General features: G+C 37.7%; 1 protein-coding gene across 1 annotated transcript; it reads left to right on the top strand.

The window, feature by feature from the left end:
- The first annotated feature begins 3670 nt into the window (after positions 1 to 3670).
- Positions 3671 to 20365, top strand: LOC114685278 (olfactory receptor 473). The gene is made up of 2 exons (XM_028859860.1): positions 3671 to 3763; positions 19415 to 20365. Exons 1-2 carry the CDS (start codon positions 3671 to 3673, stop codon positions 20363 to 20365), a joined length of 1044 nt encoding a protein of 347 aa, XP_028715693.1.
- Positions 20366 to 22282: the final 1917 nt, after the last annotated feature.

Below are 22282 nucleotides of genomic sequence, written 5' to 3'. Positions count from 1 at the left end.
CCATTGTATAAATACAGAAACTGAGATTCAAAAAGATTAGCTATCAAGTGTGAGTCAGCAGAGCTGGAAAATGCAAAACAAAGCATTGTCTTTGTTCAGCTCTGTTCTGCAACACTACAGTCAGCACAGACCTCCTCTAAATGGCATCATAATGAAAGTGAGGTGGCCACCCTGAGCTGTGAGAGAGACAAAAGACAAACAGTGCAAGCAATGCTTATTCTTCAGACTTAACTATTTTCTGAGTCTCAGAAGGGATTTCAATATGTCTCAATAGTCCATTGCAGTGGAGTGACCAAAGAATGATGGATTCTGAATTTTAGAAAAAGGAAGGCATCGGAAGTGTAATAGCACTGTTCATGGTTTCAATTATTTCTGTATAAGATAGTTAAACACAGTGCCAGTACAGGCCAGAAGAGGGTGTCAAATCTCCTGGGACTGGAGTAACAGACAGTTCTGAGTCAGCATGTAGGTGCTAGGGATTGAAGCCAGGTACTCTGGAAGAGTAGCTGGTGCTGTTAACTGCCCAGCCATCTCTCTCTCCAGTCCTGAAAACACAATTTTTTTTTCTTCATTAAGAAATTTTCTACTCACTCTACAAACCACCCACAGATCCCATCTCCTCCCTCCTCCCACCTCCCAGCCCTCCCTCCCAAGCCATCATACATCCCCACAACTCTCAAATCAAGGTCTCCCATGGGGGGGTCAGCAAAGCCCGGCAAACTAAGCCTAGGCAGATCCAAGCCCCTTCCCACTGCACTAAGGCTTCGCAAGTCATCACACCACAGGCACTGGGCTCCCTAAAGCCTGCCCATGCACCAGGGACAGATCCTGATCCCCCATCTGGGTTCCCCCAAACACAGCCAAACAACCATCTTCCGTATCCACAGGGCCTAGTCCAATCCCATGGAGGCTCTACAGCCACCAGTCTACAGTTCATGGTCTTCCTCCAGTGTGGCTGCTCATCTCTGTATGTCTTCCCATCATGATCTTGATGTCCCCCCACATACAGGATCCCTCCTCTCTCTCATTGATTAGATTCCCGGAGCTCAGCCTGGCGACTGGCCTTGGATCTCTGCATCTGCCTCCACCAGTCACTGGACAAAGGTTCTTTGTTGACAGTTAGGGTATTCACTAGACCAATCCAGACCCCCTCTAGACCACTGCTAGCACTCCCAGGTGGGGTCATCCTTGTGGATTCCTGAGAGCCTCCCCAGCACCCTGCCTCTTCCTAGTCCCATAATGATCTCATCTATTATGGTATCTCCCTCCCTGACCTCCCACTCTGTCCCTATTCCTGCTTGACCCTCCCATTTCCCTATGTTCTTATCCCCCACTCCTCACCCTCCACCACCAACCCCCACTCCCACTCATGTAGATCTCATCCACTTCTCCTTTGCTGGGCCATACATGTGTCCCTTCTAGGGTCTTTCCCTGTTAGCTAACCTCTCTGGAGCTGTGGGCTGCAGTCTGGCCTTCCCTTCCCTTACATCTAGTATCCACTTATGAGTGAATACATGCTGTGTTTATCCTTCTGAGTCTGGGTTACCTCACTCAGGATGATATTTTCTAGTTCTGTCCATTTGCCTGCAAATTTCATGATATCATTGTTTTTTACTGCTGAGTAGTACTCTGTTGTGTATATGTGCCACATTTTCTTTATCTATTCTTCAGTTGAGGGGCATCTAGGTTGTTTCCAGGTTCTTGCTATTGTGAATAATGCTGATATGAACATAGTTGAGCATGCGTCCTTGTGGTAAGATTGAGCACTCCTTGGGTATATGCCCAAGAATGGTATAGCTGGGTCTTGAGGAAGACTTATTCTCAACTTTCTGAGAAACTGCCATACTGATTTCCAAAGTGGCTGTACAAGTTTGCATTCCTACCAACAGTGGAGGAGAGTTCCCCTTGCTCCATATCCTCTCCAACATAAGCTGTTTTCAGTGTCTGAAAGCATAATCTTAATGATAGAGATAACATCAAAACTAGTGAGATACCTGTTACTACAGTAACTCATACTCACTGGTGATCATCAAAGAACAGGCAGAAGACATTCTTGACCGAGCTGCTGGCATTCCACTATTGCTTCTCTGCACTTCAACATGGGCTCAGTCAAAGAGCTGAGTCCCACCAGTGGAGAGACTCAACATTTACTCTAAGGGAAGAAATTTGAAAATATTTAATCAGTTGGTCCATTGAAGAACATATAATATTGGTATTACTGTTTTAGTAAGAATTTGAATCCTCAAGAAATTGCAATAGTATTGTTAGCAGAAGTTTGTATTTCTATAAACTTTATAACTAGTAAACATGAGTAAAAAGTGTAGACTTCTGTTAATATGATTCTTGAGTCATATAAAATATTTTTTAAAAGGATATGCTGTAGGGAGAGGCATTTAGAAAAGTAATTGAAGGGGCCTAAGAAACTTTGTAAGTATCATGCTAAAGGGTTTGAGAAGTATTACATATTTTACTGTGATGATTTCTCAGGAACATGGGAAATAATCCTCCATCAAAAAGAAATGAGAAGTCAACAAAAACTCATTAAGTCAATGAGCATTAGGAAACAATTTGATGTAGTTTTCATTGCTGCAAACCATGGAGATAAACATATTTTGAACACAGAACATAATTCTTTCAAATTAAAACTTTAAGGAAAGTAACAAGAATGGGATTATCAATTATACTTATATTTATCATATTTTGTCATGCTATGGCCCACGATGCTTGATTCAAGTTCTAGGATTTCTGCTTCTGACAGCTAAGAGTTGTGGAAGGTTATTGTCCAAGAATAATTATTTTTAATTATTGCCTATCCAATCAGTGTGTTTTCAGACAGACCTCAAAATTATGTCTTCAGTTATAATATAAACCAATTCTTACAATGCAAGCCAAACAAAAACACCAGTTTTAAAAATATATCTAAGTCAAGCCTGGTGGCTCATGCCTGTAATCCCACCAGCTGGGTAGCTGAAGCAGGGAGATCAGGACTTTTACGACAACCTGGAATACCTAGTGCAATCTTGTTTCAAAAGGAACTATAGAGTATGTGGGTGAGTGCATGTGTGAATGTCTGGGTATGTATCATGTATTAAAAAGCATATTAAAATGTAAAGTGAAAATGCTAGGATATATACATTTCTAATGGTTGACACATGCTAATAACTACAGTTCAAAGAAAAATTTTTTAAATATTTCTGGTGTCTTTTTTCTGATATTGTTATACAGTTTTTATTGAGAAACAAAATAATCTATCATATATATGTTAAATTAACATATATTATTGATTCTTTGGGAATTTCACACTATACACCTCAATCCCAGTCCCACCATATCTGCCCCTTACCCTCCATAGAGTCTACTCAGAAGAAAATTTTAAAAATATGAATTAAAAACAAAACAAGCAAACAAAAAAAAACCCACTTTGCTCCACCATCTTTCCCACCTCTCCAACACCTCTTCATTCATCTTAGTAACATTGAAAGTTATGGCACATCATATAGTATACCCTTTTGTCCACTCTACTTTACTTGGAAATGTTCATTGCAATAAGTTGTTGATCTAGTACAAGGCCTCTATCTTCTGGAGCACCATCAATACTGGACTCTCAGGGATACTCATCTCTGTCATGGAGTCATAGAGATCCATGTGACCTTTGGTGACAACATGGGCCATGAATGTCAACACAGACCCGGGCTGCAGTAGGACCACCTACTCAAACATGACCCTCAGCAACAACCTGACCCTGATGTCAGCATGGCCCCAGGTAGTAACAGACATTTATTTTTGTTAGGGTTCACAGATAACCCCACAAAAGACCACCACTCACATATGCAAAGGCAAAAGCATTTATTTCTCCAGAAAAGAAATAAATGTAATAAATCATATAAATAAGCTTAAGGACAAAAATCATGTTATCAATTCAATAGACGGGGAAAAAAAAAAGCCTTTGAAAAACAGCCAGCATACTTTCATGAAAAAAGTTCCAGACAGAAGAGGACTGGAGGGAACAAACCTCAACAATAAAGGCTATATATGACAAACTGCAGCCAACACTATCATAAATGGATAAAATCTCTAAACAATTCCCCTTAAAATCAGGAGACAGAACTGTCCTCTGTCCCCACTCTTTTTCAATACAATTCCAGAATTATTGTGATTTAGAGGTTTAGAGTAAATTACTGACAATTCCATCTAATTTTTATTTCTTTGCTGAAAAACACTCAGAAAGCTGAGAGGATTGGGGATGGAGAGGTGACTCAGAAGATAAGAGCACTTACTGCTTTTGTAAAGGACTGGAGTGAACCCAGCACCCAGGTCAGGTGACTCACAACCACCTGTAGCTCCAGCTCCAGGAGATCTGACTCCTTCTGGCCTCCACCAGCACCTGTACTCATGTGCACAGATACACACAAAAAAATTAAAAATCATTCTTTAAACCTGAGAGATGTTTATTTTTTCACAGAGTCTGGGCCATACCAATTCTGCAGTTGAAAGGAAAACAATTTATTTTCATCCCCTGAAACCCTAGACCTCAGTTTTTCCAGATCCCACTCTTGCAATGAGACCTGGAGAAGTTAGTTTGACATATTTCTTTGAAACAGCAAGGAGATCTACAGGGATTTTATCCTTATTCTTGATCTGAAGTTACTTTGTCCTTCACCATTTGAAAACCACTGAACTTCCTAGAGGCATTTAAAATCTTGGTCAGGTGAAGAGGAAGGATATTGCCCACCAGAAGGTACTGCAGAACTTTCCTGGCAGGTACAACTAGTTCCTACCTGTTGGTGACTTTCAGTGCTAAAATATATTGACTATTTGTTACCAATCTTTGGGAAAGTGTACTTACCTTTCTTCTAACCTAATTTGACTTCAACTCAGATGCATGGCAGTTACTGATATTTTAACTGTCCAGAAAAATTGAGACTAGGTTTTATTGAGTTGTAGGTGGTAGAAAATATTAAAAATAAAGATCCGCCAGGTTGTGGTGGCACACGCCTTTAATCCCAGCAGTCTGGATGCAGAACCAGGCGGATCTCTGTGAGTTCGAGGCCAGCCTGATCTACAGAGTAAGATCCAGGACAGGCACTAAATTTACACAAAGAAACCCCCCCAAAAAACCAAAAAACAAACAAAAGAAACAACAAACCCCAAAACAAATAGAAAAAAATGAGAGAGAGATCCGTGGATTTTGTTTTATAATTTTTATCTAGAGTTGGATTTCCAGGTTTCATGTACAGATTTTCCCTCAATTCCACCATAAGAATGCTTGTTGAGCTTAGAAATCATAATCACATAGTGATGATATCAGATGGTCCAAGGAATGAGTAGCAAAATGACAAATAATGAGAAGCACAGGAATAAGACAGCTGCCAGTGGTGTATAGTGAAATTTAACCACAGGTGAAACAATGGAAATAGAAGAACCATTTTATTTATAAATATATTTTCAAATACACACATATATATATGAATTTTATACATCATATATTTTATATGTATTTGAAAATATATCACACATTTCCAGCCCAGTGGTACCGTTATTATCCTTAGCATATTCTCCCTATTAACCCTTACAAGGATTTGGTAATTAGTAGGTGTTAAAAATAAATATTCATGGCAGATAGAAATGAAAATTAAATTCCCACCTCATACCAAAGAAGGAAAACATCTAATCTTTTTAAAATAAAGAGGAGAAATGTGTGTAGAACTTACATGTCATGCAGTTTTCTTCAGTCCTTTCTGCAATGTTATTTAAGGAAAAATTTTAAGACTGTTTCCCCTGTGTATGCCTGTGATGAGTTCACTTCTACCTGAAGCTGAGTTCTCTTATGACAACAGGGCAGTGACTTTCCAGATCCTGTGGCTGGAGCTAAGTTTGGTGCACCCCTAATGAGATACACAAGGCCACCTGAGACCATTACCCCTTGCATCACTTAGAGCTTTCTGTCCCCAGCAGGAGAACAGTCCTCTGTAGACCTAGAACTCTTTCTGATGTCCACAGATTTTTTTTTAAGTTTTTTTCAAGACAGGGTTTCTCTGTGTAGCTTTGCACCTTTGCTGGAACTCGATTTGTAGACCAGGCTGGCCTCAAACTCACAGAGATCTGCCTGCCTCTGCCTCCCAAGTGCTGGGATTAAAGGCGTGTGCCACCTCTGCCCAGCTAATTTAGGATACACTTCCACTGCCTGGCAATACATTTTATTTTCAGTATTTAAATTTTACAGTTCTCTATAAATTCTGGATAAAATTCACTTTCTAACATGCATTTACCACATTATTGATTTTTTTTCTTTTTTTTTTTAATTTATGTGGGCTATCTCTTGGCTCTGATGTCAATTCCTCTGTTAAGCAGAAGCTTTAGATTTCCCTTAATCCTATTGGTCAATTATTGAGATTCCTATGTCTTTATCTGGAGGACTTGCTTTTGAAGGATCTAGCAGGGGAGTGCAGCTACACATGTATCCTTGACTAAACAATGCTCTGTTGGGGAGGTCATCCTCTCACTGAACAGCTTTGGAGGCATGAACATGGACTGGTGAGGGAGGAAGGCAACACCTGTTAGCTAGACAGATCAGTAGAATCAACCTTGGTGAGCTCTGGAGTGACAGATGTTACAGCACAGGTTGCCCTTATATCCTATGCCTATATCTTAAAATGTCTTGCTTATGTTTTCTTCTAACCATTTTGTAGTTTTAGGTTTACATTAAGGTTTTTGATCCATTATGAATTGACTTTAGTGGGGGTAAGAGATATGGATCTAGCTTCATTCTTCATTATGTGGAAATCCAATTAGGCCAGCACCACTTATTAAAGAGCCTGTCTTTTCTCTAATGTATGCTTTTGATTCCTTTATTAAAACTTATGCTGAGCTGTATAGATTTATTTCTGGGTCCTCTATTCTAATCCATGGCTCTTCGTGTCTGTTTTTGTACCTGTTTCATTCTGGCTTTCATTTATTAATTAATCCTCTGTGTGTGTGTGTGTGTGTGTGTGTGTGTGTGTGTGTGTGTGTGCTCATGTGCATCTGTGGTTTGTATTGTGTGTGTCTCTGTATGTATTGCACATACATGAGTGTGTGGGTGCTTGTGCCTGTGCATGTGTATGAAGAGGCCAGAGGAAGATGTTGGGTATCTTCTCTATCATTCTCAACTTTATTTTCCTGAGGAAGGGCCTCTTGTTGAACTGGAAGCTTGTAGTTTTGACTATGCTAGCAACCCAGTGAGATCAAATGTTATACTGCTTTCTGCTTCTGGTGCTGGGGTTACATGATTGTACAGGCACAAAATCTGAAGCTTCTGTTTAGCTGAGGTTTCTGGCCCTGGGATCCTCCTGTCTTGGTTCACCCTAACAAGTGCTGGGGCTATCCATGTGCACAGCTGATCCTGAACTTACACAGGGGCTGGGACTTCCCATTCATATCCCTCTACTTCCACCACCAGGAATCCATTCACTGAGCTACTTCCCAACCCATTCTCTAGCACTTTGGGGCAAATTTCTTGAATAATTTTCCAAACCATACCTATTAACTACTAAGGGTATTCAGGAAAAATTATCTAGACAAATGCTATACTTTTGGAAGTTTATAGATCTTACAGTAATTGTTCTCACAACTGTACCAATGATCAGAGGTTAACCCTTCAGGTTAGAAAAATAAAGGAAAAGAAACACTAAAATAAAGGACTTTAAAAGTGTTCATGATTTTCTATTGTCATATTTTAATCATATTGCACAGTAATGAGATTTATTAGAGTAAATTATATTTCGTTTCTTTTTCTGGGTATGAGAATATTTGCTAATGACATATGAATGTGTATTGCTAAATACAGGTTAATGCAATGAGAGAAGACAGCCTTTGGCTTCTAAGAGGACACATGTAAATTTTTCTGAATGCCCATTGTTACTTCATGGAGCATGGCTTCATTTTGTGTTTCCTATGATTATTCAATACCATATGCTCACAGTAAAAATGTAAAATCAATAAAAGGAAAATATAAACAAACTGTATAAGCAAATATAAAGAAACAGTTCTTCACAAAAAATCTCAGTATGTGCATGTGTGTTAGACAGCAGCCACTGATAGACTGTCAACACACACTTACACACTTATTGACATAAGAAGATTCATATTACACTCAACATCACCTCATACACACTTCCTACTTTATCACACTGTCTTCCCAATATTAATCCTCCTGTAACTGGGACACAATACTATGTGCTTATCAAAAGCTTTCCTTGGTCATGGAAGGTAAATAGACACACAAGTAGAATAGGAAAGAATAGCTGAATAAAGTTGCTTTCCAGACTATTCTTGCATTTTCTCCACATAGTATTGTACAAAGTAAACTTTTTAGTTGCAAAGGGTGAGGATAACACACCACATTTTTGTTTTCATGATGTGAGGGTTTGGCTTTAGAGATATCTGTTTCATTTGTCAAAATGGATTTCATAGGCTTGGTAGAAATATGCTGTTAATATCTATCATACCTGAATTGAAATGAAGAAAACAAAACAGAGGGAAACTTTTAATCATGAAATAATAAACCATAAGTTTCTCCATCACCACCATGGATCTTTATACCGAGTTTACTGAGTGGGTCCACCATAAAAGACTGAGTGTATAAAGTACTACTGAGCTGGCATAGAATGTCAGAGATTGCAGGCCAGGTGAGCAGCTCTGTTTTCCAAAGCAAAAGCTGGGGGCAAGTGCTAGGCAAGTTATTTTGTAGCAGCAAAGGAAATATCAGTGTCCTCAAGAATTCATTTTAGGTATGCCTCAGGAGTTACTGGTAAGTGAATTTCATCACAGGTTTCTTCCTTCCTGTAAATCTCAGGTAATTATCCATAGGTAAATCGATTCAATAAACTCTTGGGAATGTGGGCATAATTTTCTTCAAATTACTTCTTGCTGTCTCGGGGTGAAGACATCTTCAGGGGATCCTTTGCCAATGCTTTCTTGTAACACGATGGTCCTGGCAATTGTTCTCTGAACAGGCAGCATTAAACACTTTCCGGGAGCAGTGTCGCCATCGCCACCAACATGATGAGAAGCAATAGCCGCCTCCCTAGTCCTGCTGCTGCCATTTGTGGTCCAATCCTGCCTAGGCCATAGCTTCTCCTCAGCAAGCCTTCCAGGCTGGCCTCCAACTGGGGATCTTCCTGCTTCTGTCTACTTTAGCAAATCCTACCGGCATGTGCCAGACTCCATTGGAGAAAAACTACTTTTTCCTTTCTGAGCAGTAATTAGATACAGCTTCTGAGTTAGGAGAGGATGGGGATTTATGACCACTTCTCTCTGCACCAGGACCCCATCTTGCTTAGACCTGCACAGGGGCTGTGCATGCTGCCACACTCTCTGGGAGTTCATATATATGTCAGTCTTGCTGTGTTTAGACCACGTTCTTTCCTTGGTGTCCTCCAGACCCACTGGATCTTACATTCTTTCTGCCTCCTCTTCCACAGGGTTTCCTGAGCCCTGGGGAAAGATTGATGGAGACATACCATTTAGGACCAAATGTTCCAAGGTCTCTCATTCTCTGTACTTTGTTCCATTGTGGGTCTCTGGCTTTGTTCCTTTCTACTGCAGAAGGAAGCATCTTTGTTGATGGATGGGCAAGGCACTGACCTATTCAAAGGGCCTGATCCAGTTGGGGACCCCTCAGCCTTTGGTTCATAGTTCATGTGTTTCCATTCGTTTGGCTATTTGTCCCTGTGCTTTATCCAACCTTGGTTTCAACAATTCTCACTCATATAAACCCTCCTCTTTCTCACTAATTAGACTCCCGGAGCTCTACCTGGGGCCTAGCCGTGGATCTCTGCATCCAGATCCCTCAGTCGTTGGATGGGGTTTCTAGCACAACTATTAGGGTATTTGGCCGTCCTATCACCAGAGTAGGTCAGTTCCAGCTGTCTCTCAACCATTGCCAGAAGTCTATTGTGGGGGTATCTTTGTGGATTTCTGTGGGCCTCTCTAGCACTTTGTTTCTTCCTTTTCTCATGTGGTCTTCATTTACCATGGTCTCCTCTTCCTTGTTCTCCCTCTCTGTTCTTGATCCTTAAACTTTCAAAAGTGTAAGTCCTCAATTATGTTTAAAATCTTGATGAGTTTAGACTGGTCTGAGAAACCAACAGAAAAATCCTTTAAGCAACATAGATCCACAATAAAGCAGCAAACTAATTTCTATAATATGAATGAACCCTGAAGAAATACAAAATCATAATTTGTCTAGTTTTATATGAGTTTGGTGTTTCTCTTTGACACTTTCATAGTTGAAGTGCCTGTGTGAGATTGCTGTTCCCTGATGTGATTCAGAGATTTAGGACAGGCCATGTGAATTTTCTAGCAAAATGGAAAAAGTGTGCATCAGCATTGATCTTTTCTTGTTTGAGTGACTGGAAACAATGTGACCTGCTGCCATAATTTCCTGAAAGAAGACTGTACTGTCAAACTGAGAGTCAAAATATATCTTTTCTTTCTTAAAAATGGGAATTTGTGTTAAAAACACTCACTAAACACAACACTGTCTATCAGTTTTAAAAAAAAAGTGTTCATGGTGCCTGGTGGTGGTGGTGGTGGTAGTGGTGGTGGTGGTGGTGGTGGTGGTGGTGGTGGTGCACGCCTTTAATCCCAGCACTCGGGAGGCAGAGGCAGGTAGATCTCTGTGAGTTCGAGGCCAGCCTGGCTACAGAGAGAGTCCCAGGAAAGGTGCAAAGCTACACAGAGAAACCCTATTTCAAAAAAACAAAACAAAACAAAAAAGTGTTCATGATTAGGAACTGAGAAAATATTTAAAAGGATAGATAATTAACTTGATTATCTTAGAAAATGTTTGAATCACCTACTCCAATATATGCATATTTAAAATACATAGTCTCAGAAATGTGCTAGGGTACAAAATCAACACAGAAACTTCAGTAGCCTTTCTATATACCAATCATGAGAAAAAACACTCCAAAACAAACCTAATTAAAGTATTCAAAGACCTACATAATGAAAATGTTAAAACACTGACATAATTAAAGAAGACACTTGAAGATCAACAGAATTAATACTGCAAAATCAGCTTATGTTGCTAAAGGTGATCTACAGAGTCAACATAATTCCCCAAGATATTTTTCAGATATAGGAAAAACAATGCTAAAGATTAAGAAGATGAACAAAAGCCTAAATAATCCTTAGCAGAAAGAGAAATCTGGGTGGTATCACTGTACTTGATTTTAAATTATATGACAAGGTCATAGTACCAGTATTGTGCTGGCACAGAAACAGACTTATAGACCAATGTGATAAAATGGAGAATACAGAAACAAATGTACACAGCTAATACCATTCAGTTTTGACAAAGGCCTCAGAAAATAGACTGGCAAAAGCAATCTTCTTTCAACAAATCATGCTGGATAAATTGGTTTTCCACACAAGGAAGAATGTAACCCTATTTTCACCCTGTACAAAAATCAATTTAAAATGATTCAAAAACCAAACATAAGACCTGAAACCTGCAACTGCTGGAGGACCACAGGAGTGAAGCACTTCTAGATACAGACATATGAAGGACTCTATGAAAAGAACAATGGTAGCACAGAAGATAATCCCCAGAAGTGACAAAGGGATTGCTTGAACTAAAACTACCACAGAGCAGAGGAAATAATCATCAGAGTGAAGAGATGGCATTCAGAATGGGAAACATTATTTGCCAACTGTATATCAGATAGGGGATTTCTATTTGGACTCCATAAGGAATTATATAAATTAAACACTGAAAAAAACAAACTGTCCAATCAGTAGAACAGCTAAAAAACTCAATTTACAGTTCACAAAAGAAGAAATACACCTGGTCCACAAATATTTGAAAAAGTATCCAGCATGCTGAGCTGTCTGGGAAATGCATACTACAACTGTTTTGAAAATCCATCTTATCCTGGTTTGAATGGCCATCATGAAGAGAGCAAATTACAATGGATGCTGATATAGGAACTGAGGGAAGAAGAATACTTACCCCTGGAAGGAAGTAAACTGGGCTAATCACTATGGAAAACAATGTGGTGGTTTCTTAAAAACTCAAGAGTAGAGCTCTAACATGACCCATCTGTACAACTCCTGGTATACATGGAGAGTAATCTAAATCAATATGCTAAGAAAATACACATCCATCTTTACCATGTCACAAATCACAATAGCTAGGCTATGGCATAAACCATGGTGTTGATAAACATAAGAATGAACACTTAAATATAGTACACAGGCATACAAACACACACACACACACACACACACACACACACACACACACACACACAGGCACATGTCCTGGAATTTACTTTTTAGTCATGAAGAATGAAATGTAGTATGGATGCAATAGGACATAACTATATAAGAAAGTTTACTCAGTCTCCTAAAACACAAATATCACATTTATTTCATATACTGAATCTAGAATTAATTTTATATAGGTGTATGTATGCATGCATGTATACATATATGTGTGTAGGATGTGAAAGCAGAGTGGGGTAAAACGAGAGAGGGTAAAAGGCTTAAGAGAAGAGAGACATGGAGGGAGGAAGAGAGGGAGACAGAATGCATATGACATGATAGCATAATGGGGACTCTTTGGAAGATGATTAGGGACCAACGAGAGGGGCATCAGGGATAGAATAAGTAGTTGGGTGATGAAGGCCAAAAGTATAATGATATATGTGTACAAAAATGTCATAGTGGAACTGGTTACTTTGTATCCTGGCTTAAATTTAATATAAAAGTGGGGTGGAGTGGATAAATGTTTGTATTGTTTTTCCAGAGAACCCAAGTTCAATTCCCAGTATCCAAATTCACTGGCTCATAACTGCCAGTTACTCAACCACCAAGGGATCTGATGCCCTCTTCTGAGCTTTCCCAGACATCTGAATTCATGTGCACATACTCCCATATATGTAGGCATAATATAATGATAAAATAATAAAATAAATCTTTAAAAATTAGTAAGATATATAAAATGTAATTTTGTGTAACAAATTTAATATATAGTCATTGAAATTATGATAAAAATGAGGAAAATTTGTAAATGTTTTTGTGTTAAATCTAAATAAAATTCATGTGAATTTCAGTACCAGCTGAAGAGGGGAAATAGTTGTAGACAGGAAGAAAAAGGTTTGATTATTTATAACATGTCTTTATCTTTTAAAAATGCACAAACTCAGAGTAACCAGAAATATTTTCTCTTTTAATTCTTTATAGTTTATGGTTCTTGTGCTATACCTAAAACTTTGTCCTAAAATATTTTTTTTCACATTTATCTTTAGAAATTTACTTTCTTTCATTTGGAATTGTATCAATGGAAATTTTTAAGTTAGTTTTCTTTTGTAGTGCAATATAGGACTTTCGGGTCACCATCCATCCTTAGTGAATTTGTAACTATTTCACTAACAATTTTTGGATCCACAATGTGGTCTGTGTCAATCAACTTGATACCAGGGTTCTAGTGAACATGGGACCTTGCATTTTCTGGGTGACTGTCTGACTCCAGTAGCATGGTCTATAGGGCTAGCATAAGAATGGATGCTTACTTTAATACATATGTTATATGCATGTATGCATACACACACACACACACACACACACACACACACACACACACACGGAGGTTGAACTCTGCAAAGATGATGAGTCTGTTACATTTCCTTAGGGTTCATGGGAATGCTCCTATATGGAAGACTGAGAAGTCTTTGGGCAATCAGAACTGACAATGTATGGTGGGAGATGCTTAAAATGTATCATATCATAGTTTTAGTTAATTATTGAGATGAAACTAAAGTCTTTAGGTCTGCCTCTATGGTCACAAGTACCTTTACTCATGCAGGCAGTAGGTCTTATATTGTACTTGACAGAAGTTGGAGCTTCTTACAGGGTCATTTCAAGATCCACAGTGAGGCCTTAATTTCATCCGTAGGAGAAGAAAAATACTTTGATGGCTTTGTGTTGAAGAATTTACATGTGAACAAATGATCCTAGAAGAGGCATAAAATAAGTGCATGGTGTAGAATAAGAGGACAGACAATGATAGCTATGTGTAGCACAATAACTCACTTTTAGATGCTCTGCATTCTGGTATTTGTCAAAGATTTGTAGAAATGATGTATGCCTACATTAAATGCTTTAAATACAAAGGAATACAGAGTATTTAGATGAATTGAGTTAAATATTTAATGCACTCAGCTTATTGCCTGCCATGTGGATACTCAGCTGCCTCCGAAGGCATTCATATGTTGTTGCATTGAGGGGTGGGAAGAAATAGGCTCAAGATACCTAAAAAAAATAATTAATCTTATATACAGAATTCTATCATCATCTTAATATTTTTTCAGGAAAATAAACAATGTTCATTATATACTATTTTACCGTTCATTTTGAACAGAGATTTTCAATTTGATTTAAAGTTTAACTGAGAAGTCCTCTTACATCCCCACACTAGCTAGCATCAACTAATAAAATAAGTAATTTTTATGAATGTCCTGTATTCTTCTGGGAGAACGCAAATCATTTCACTGGCTTTCGATAAACAATGAAGAATTCCAAAGAACACCATAGCATGTAGATGCTCCCTAGAGAGAGCCAGCCAGGCCTTAATGAGTCACCTGGTTCCAGAAATCATTTCTGTACAAAAAAAATCCTAGAGCCCCACCTCTCAAAGGGACAGGCAGGAATATCCCCAAGGGTTCACTACCGTTGCTGGGAGCCTCTTTTCTCTCCCATCATGGTCAGACATCCATCATTATCCTCACTGCATGTGTATCCTTGGCCAGTGAGTGTATTCAATAGTTCACATTGTATTCATCCTCCAACTATTTATAAAAGTAAATGGAACACATCTTCCTAAAGTCCCTACTGGAATTCAGTATCAAAACTCTATTTCTAAATGGTAAGTGCAATAGACATGGGTTTATTCAAGATGGATTTTCACTGGTTTAAGAAGGTGAGCAAAAGAAGCGCGTGGTTTTCCTGATATAGTTATACTAGTTGGACCTGGGTACCCAAGAAAATATGGGTCTAACACAGCCAGAACCACTGCTAACCTTGAGAGCTGAGAATATGAAAAAAGAAATCTGGAGGAAAAGCCTCATACTAGGATTGGATTATGTTCCTAGTCTTATATTCTATATTTACCATCTCAAGTGACTGATCCAGTAATGAGAGAGGATATTAGAGTGGTGAGAGCCCCTGGTCTATGGTGACAAGAATAAATGCCAGTCTAGAGGTCAGGAACTTAAGTGTGTATAGGGAAGAAGAGAAAGGAAAGTAGTGGTCAGCATAGTACATGTAAAAATGTCCTAGTCCAGACATGGGCAGGTGTCAGAGATTGTACTTACTTGTAGATGTGTCATAGGAAGACCTGGCATGTGGAAAGGAAAGTTATGCTCTTCAAAACATGGAACAACTGAAACTACCATTTCATTTTTATTTAATTCCAGCAAATCTCTTCCTTCAGGATTCAGGGAACCCTGCAAAAAAGGAAGCAAAAAGATGTAAGAGCCAGAGGGGATGGAGGACACCAAGAAAGTGTGACCATCTAAATCAGCATGACCAAAGTTCATATGAATTCACAGAGACTGAGTCTCCACATGCACCGGGCCTGTATTGGTCTGCACCACCTCCTCTGCATATATACTATAGCTTCAAGTATAGTGTTTTTATGAGATTCCTGAGTATTCAAATTAGTGGGTCACTGATTCTTTTCTTGGGTTCTTTTCCTTCTGTTTGTTTTTGTCTAATTCCAATGTGTTAGATTTTTGTCTTGACTTATCTCTTGTATTATATTATATTATATTATATTATATTATATTATTTTATTTTATTTTATATTCCCTTAGAAACCTGTTTGTTTTCTAATGAGAAACAGAATACAAGTAGATCCAGATTGGAAGAGAGGTCGGGAGAAACTGGGAGGATAGAGGAAGGGGAAACTATAATCAGAATATATTGTATGAGAAAAAAATCTATTTTCAATAAAAGGGGGAAAGAAATTATTAGCACAGCTATGTGACAAAATACTTCTGTAGGTTTATGGATACCATTTCTTTTAATTTCAAAACAAAGCTGCAGTATATGGACAAATAGCATCACTGAACAAACACAAAAATGAGAGCCAAAGAGATTGCCATGTGCAGGTTAACCATGCTGACAAAATGCCTTGTATGTCAAGTCCTGTTCCACAGTAATCTGCAGCAAGCACAGAGTGACTCCTAATACTGTCATAATGAAAGCAGGATTGCCACTATTGAACTGAGATCAAGGCAGGAAGCACAGAGTATAAATGCTATTCTGAGCATAGCCTTGTTCTTCAGACCAAAGTATTTTCAGAGTCTGCAAAGAACAATTTTAAAGGATCATGTAAGCTTGGTAGAGTTAGAATGAACTTTCTAAGAAATTGTGAACATTAATTTTATAATAAAGAAAGCAGTGGAGGCATGATAGCTTTATTTAAGTATTTTAATAATTTTATGTATAAAATAGTTTGTACCATTGCAATATTAACAATTAATGCAATAAAAACATTTTTTAATAGTAGAGCTGACATCGAGGAAGTAATCTGTCTGTTGCTAGTGTCATTTGAATACAATCCAAAACCATCAGAGAAAAGATAGAAGATATTCTTGAATGGGCTACAGATAGTCAACTATGGAGCCATTGCCCTTCATAATTAACATATTGAAAGAATGCAGGCTCGCCATCAGAAAAACTAAATGTTTATTTTTACTAAAGGAAAAACAACTGGAAACATTAAGAAACTGATATATTTGAAAGATAGTTAATACTGATATTACTGTTGTAGTAAATGTTTAAATACCTAAGAGCTGCACAAACATTGTTAGCAGAAAGTTGTATACTATGCATATTATATTTAATAAGTATGAGGAGACAATCACAGCATCTTCTAACATGACTCTTGAAAAGTATACAATTAGAAGAGAGTATATATTATAGGGAGATAAATTTAGAGAAGTGACAGAATGTAAACTACAAAGTTCTCAGTATCAAGCCAAAGAAGATGGTATAGGTTCTATGAACTATTTCACATCCCAAATATTAATCAGGGATATGTAGTACCCTAAACTCTTCAATCAACAAAGGAAGCCACAAATCAATGAACTATAGGGAATAATTTGGCTTAATGTTTTTTGTTACTAAAAATTAATTAGATAAACCTACCTTGGATCCCAAACGATAATTAATTGTTTTGGATTACTGCCCTAAGAAAACCAAGTAAGAATTGGAAAATTATGATATTTAGTATCATGGTAAATGAGGTATTTCTGAGATTCCTAGGTGTGGCAGTTAACAATTGTACAGGACAAATATCTGAAAAAAATGATAATCAATTAAGTTCTATTCCTTCAGAGCTTATGTGTATCTCAAAAATTATGTGGGTAAATATTCACAATGTAAACCAAATTCTTATATTGCAACTTTAACTAAATACAGCACTATTAAAATGTACCTAATTTGGACATAGTGACACATACTTATAATTGTATACATAGCTTTTACAAAGCTGAAGTAGGAAGACTGAAGTTCAAAGACAGCAAGACACTGTGCATGTGACTATGTATGTACATGCATGTGTATTATATATAATATGTATATATATGCAAACTAATATATATTAATGAAAGAGAATACTTATACATGTACCAAATTTCTTATTGTTGATATGTATGATGCTTATTTTGAATTTTCAAGTTTTTCCCCATTGTTGCTATATAGGTTTGTAAAAATCAGAACTAAAGAGCCATCATTTGTAGTACCAAGGCAGCACTTTACATGAAGTGAAAGTTCATTGGCTCTTTCTCTTTCTGAAGCCTGTTTTTCTTTTTCTTTTATGACAGGAGACATGAATTATATTTTAATCTTCATATTCAGAGCATATTCAGTTCACTGTTCATGCATGCATTCACCAATTTTACATTCAATTTTATGCCCAAGCACTGGATATTTGTAAGGGAAGCATAAAACCATTATTGATGCAACTGTGCTGTTTAAGAAGGAGGGACCAAAAGGCCATCAACAAAAGGGCAGTGTTCTCACTGGGAGTGGAGACATCTACACCACAAAGAAAGATAATTTGATCTATCCTAGGAGTCAGAGAAGGCTTGGAAGAGAAAATAATGTTGTAAGATGAGGATAAATCACCTAAAATGATAAACAACTGATTTAGTGTCAGTAGTGGGCAAAAATACCCTGAGAGACAAGATCATATTCAAGGATATATGTGATGTGCATTGTTTTAATGAGGTTATGTTATATCATGAAGATTTGAGAAGTTACTCAAAGAATTTAATGAATAAGAGGTCACCATTTTATATTATTGTGAAACATAGAAGAAAAATAATGAAAGAAGTGAGGCAAATGTAACAAAATACAAAAAAAGAATGACCAGAGCCTTGACAGCAGAGGTAACAAACAAGAGATGAGGAGGTGAACTAGAAAAAAACTTACATTTAATATTCTTGGGCTATTTTATTCTCATTTATAAATAACCATTCATTGCTCAACTTGTGACTATTATATGAAGTGTTTTGGAATGTATCCTTAGGCTTCCAGGCTCTACCAACACCAAAGCTAAGGGTGTAATCAGTCAGGATATGAGACCTATAACAGAGATTTCCCCACTATTGCTATAACCTACTTACCTGATAATTCCACAAATATAGTTGTAAAGTGACTTGAGTTAGGGCTTTCTTTTGTCCTGTAACTACAAAAGCCTTATAAAAACTGTTATCACATAGGATAATGGTAGTTGTGGCAAGCTGACTCCATGTTCCTGAGCCATGATCACTCAATTGACTAGAGAAAAAACTAGTTCTATGACCTTTGAGGTGACAGCTATAATTTTTCAGTTAACAAAGTGATAAAATTGGGAAATAAATGGTCTATAATTACTTTTTATTATATGTGGTACAATAAGAAAAAGGCAAGGAAGCTTCCCAAGTTGCAGACAGGAGACACTGGATAGTATCAGCACTCAGATATGAAATATAGGTGGAGTGGTTGAAGAAAAGGATTATTTTGGCATGGGAACCCATTGTGAGAGGTATTGGTGAGATTTCAAATAAACAATGAGCATCATGAAAATAAATAGATATTGAAATTAAGAACCTGGACCTGTGAAGAGAGATCCTAACAGTGAAGTGTTGAGTAGTGACATTTAAGGAATAGTACATGCAAAAATAATGAATGACAGAAAATGAGGTTCATCATTTTCATCTTACTCAACGAAAAATACAAAACAAGAATTCCAAAGAAGGCAGTATTTACATGTGAGGCACAGATGATAACCAAGAACAAATATGAGGATAATAAAAAAAATAAGCATTGTGAAAAATCAGGACATTTTAAAAACATTTTTTTCCATTTTCCTCAACAGGAACAAATCATACAAAAGAACGAGGCTGGAAACCACACCATTGTGACAGAGATAATCATTTTGGGACTAACAGAGGATCCTACACTGTGCATAGTCTTTTTTGTGATATTTCTAGGAGTGTACATTGTCACTATAGTAGGAAATATCAGCATCATCACGTTGATAAGAATTTCTTCCCAGTTGCACACACCCATGTACCTATTCCTCAGCCATCTGGCTTTTGTAGACATTGTATATTCAACTTCAGTCTCAGTTATAATGCTGATGGAACTCCTTGGACATGGGCTGGCCCTACCCGTAGCTGCCTGTGAAGCCCAGCTCTGTATTACAGTGTCACTTGGATCAGCTGAGTGCTTCCTACTGGCTGCCATGGCCTATGATCGCTATGTAGCAATCTGTTCACCTCTCCTCTACTCCATGCTTATGTCCCCCAGACTCTGTTTTCTACTGCTGGGAGCTTCCTATGTTGGTGGCTGCATGAATGGTTGGACATTTACTGGCTGTTTGTTAAATCTGTCCTTCTGTGGACCAAATCAGATAGATCACTTTTTCTGTGACTTCTCCCCTTTGCTGAAACTGTCCTGTTCAGATGTCTCTGTTATTGGAATCATCCCCTCTATCTCTTCTGGCTCCATTATTGTGGTGACAGTGCTTGTCATTGCTGTCTCCTACATCTACATCCTCATCACTATCCTGAAGATGCGCTCCACTGAGGGCCGCCAAAAGGCCTTCTCCACCTGCACATCCCACCTAACTGCAGTCACTCTCTACTATGGTACCATCACCTTCATTTATGTAATGCCCAAGTCCAATTACTCTACTGAACAGAACAAGGTGCTGTCTGTATTCTACACAGTGGTGATCCCTATGCTTAACCCCCTCATCTATAGTCTGAGGAACAGAGATGTGAAAGATGCTCTGAGGAAGGCAACAGTCAGAGTATATTCATAGAACTTCAAATTTAAGAAATGGATTAATACCTTTAGCCATGTCACACTTAGTATCTATCACATGGTGCTTAACTGATTGTTTAATATTAAATCCTGTTTCTCTGCACAAACTCTTACCTTTATACACTCATATATCATTTGTGGGGCCACTTGAAGTCAGTAAAGTGATAGGAATAACCATTGCTACTATACAACTTCTGCATGATGTCAACATCTTTGCCTTGTGTTATTTATGTAACAAACAATAATTTGTGCCTTCTGTCTGTCAAGATAAATTTTAGTTGCATATATGAATTTACCTATTTCTCACAATAACGTAAGTAAGTAGCACCATTGTTTTGTTTTGTGGAAAATTTCCTGGGGAAAGACAGAAAGTAGACTGCACATATACTCATGAAGAATAATTGAGGTCATTCATATCTAAGGAGTTGGTGGTCTCTAAAATCATGTGGCTTCTACATTTAATTTCCCAATAATCTATGAGTTAGGTCATTATAAATCAGAAAAGGGAGCCTTGTTTACAGATGAGAAGAGTGAGCCTTGCAGAAACAGAACAGTTTTTACAGAGGAGTGTGGATTCAGTGACTCTTGGCACAGACTATCATGCACTTAACATGCACTCTGCCACAATGGCACTTATCTTTTGATAAATACCTCTAATAGTCTATGGGAACATCAGAGGTGCATTTTGACTCCATGGGATCATGAAAGTTTAGTTTTGTGACTTCCACATTTCCAGACATAAAAACTATCACAGAATTAGCGAAGGATGTAAACAGTCTCTGTACTGAAAACTGTAAGGCATTAATGAAAGAATGTGAGATTAATAACTAATGCAGAGACAGGCATTGCTATACATGAGCTGGACGAATTCAAACTGTTAAAATAGCCATATTCTGTAGAGCACATTTCAGATTCAGTGTAATTCCTACAAAAATGTCAATGTTTTCCCTAAAGAAGTGATTTTAAAAAATCCTTAAATTACAGAATCAGAAAAGATTCTGGGTAGGGAAGAAATCTTAAGTGAGGGTAAAACTGGGGTCATCATCTTTTCTGAGTGCAAAAGGCTTTATTGATTCATGACTTAGTGAACCATGGATACTCAGATGTCTCAGGGGAGATTCTTAAGTTTTCCACTAAGCAACAGTGAGGAAGAAGTCCAAACACCTTTTTCTAAATGTCAGTTTTATATCTACAAAGCTCTAGAGTGATTTTTCTATTTCTCCAGCAAAATGGGCAATGAACCCAAGTACCAATTTAATTTACTACTATTCTAGCCTGCTACCTCAAGACTCCTTTTAAATTTGATTCAAAGTTTATTGTAAATGGAGAGTAATATTATCACAATACCCCAAACTAACCAGACAAATTATTACTTTCAAGGTCAAATATTGTTCTGGGAGGCCACGTGCTATCTCTTTCTGTAAACAAGTAACAAAAGAATTCCATTGGATGCTATGGCATGTGGGTGTCACCTGGGGAGAATAAGCCAGGACTTAATGAATCACCTGGTTCCATAAGCTATTACTTTCCAAGAAACACATATACCTTTCTCTTAACAGGCAATCAGCAATAATCCCTGAAGGTTTACCTCGTTCAATTACAGCCTTTCTTCCCCTCTCTTGAAATGCACACAAAGACACTCAACCTTATATTTTATGCATGTGTGTGGCTATGATCCTTGACCAGTGATTGCATTAATGGTTCACATTGCAGTGTCCAGAAACCAACTCTCTCTAAAAATAAAGTACATCTACTTCATAAAATCCTCTTGGAATTTCAGTGATTTCAGTGTCAATATTAACTCTGAATGGTAAATGAAAGATTGATGGACTTTATTAGGATGGATTTTTAAAAAACAAGAATAAATTGAAAATTATCAAGCACTTTTGAGCTCTTGACAACTGTGGTAGCCATG

This window comes from Peromyscus leucopus, chromosome 1, assembly GCF_004664715.2.
Source record: "Peromyscus leucopus breed LL Stock chromosome 1, UCI_PerLeu_2.1, whole genome shotgun sequence".
Classification (NCBI taxonomy): Eukaryota; Metazoa; Chordata; class Mammalia; order Rodentia; family Cricetidae; genus Peromyscus; species Peromyscus leucopus.
Note: the sequence above shows the minus strand (reverse complement) of the source record. Positions and strands in the feature narration are given on the sequence as shown.

Bases quoted from the DNA above. Each gene is read 5' to 3' on its own strand.
- LOC114685278 (XM_028859860.1), top strand. From the start codon at position 3,671: ATGAATGTCAACACAGACCCGGGCTGCAGTAGGACCACCTACTCAAAC. The intron at 3,764-19,414 runs GTAGTAACAGAC...TTTCCTCAACAG, and splicing joins TGATGTCAGCATGGCCCCAG to GAACAAATCATACAAAAGAA.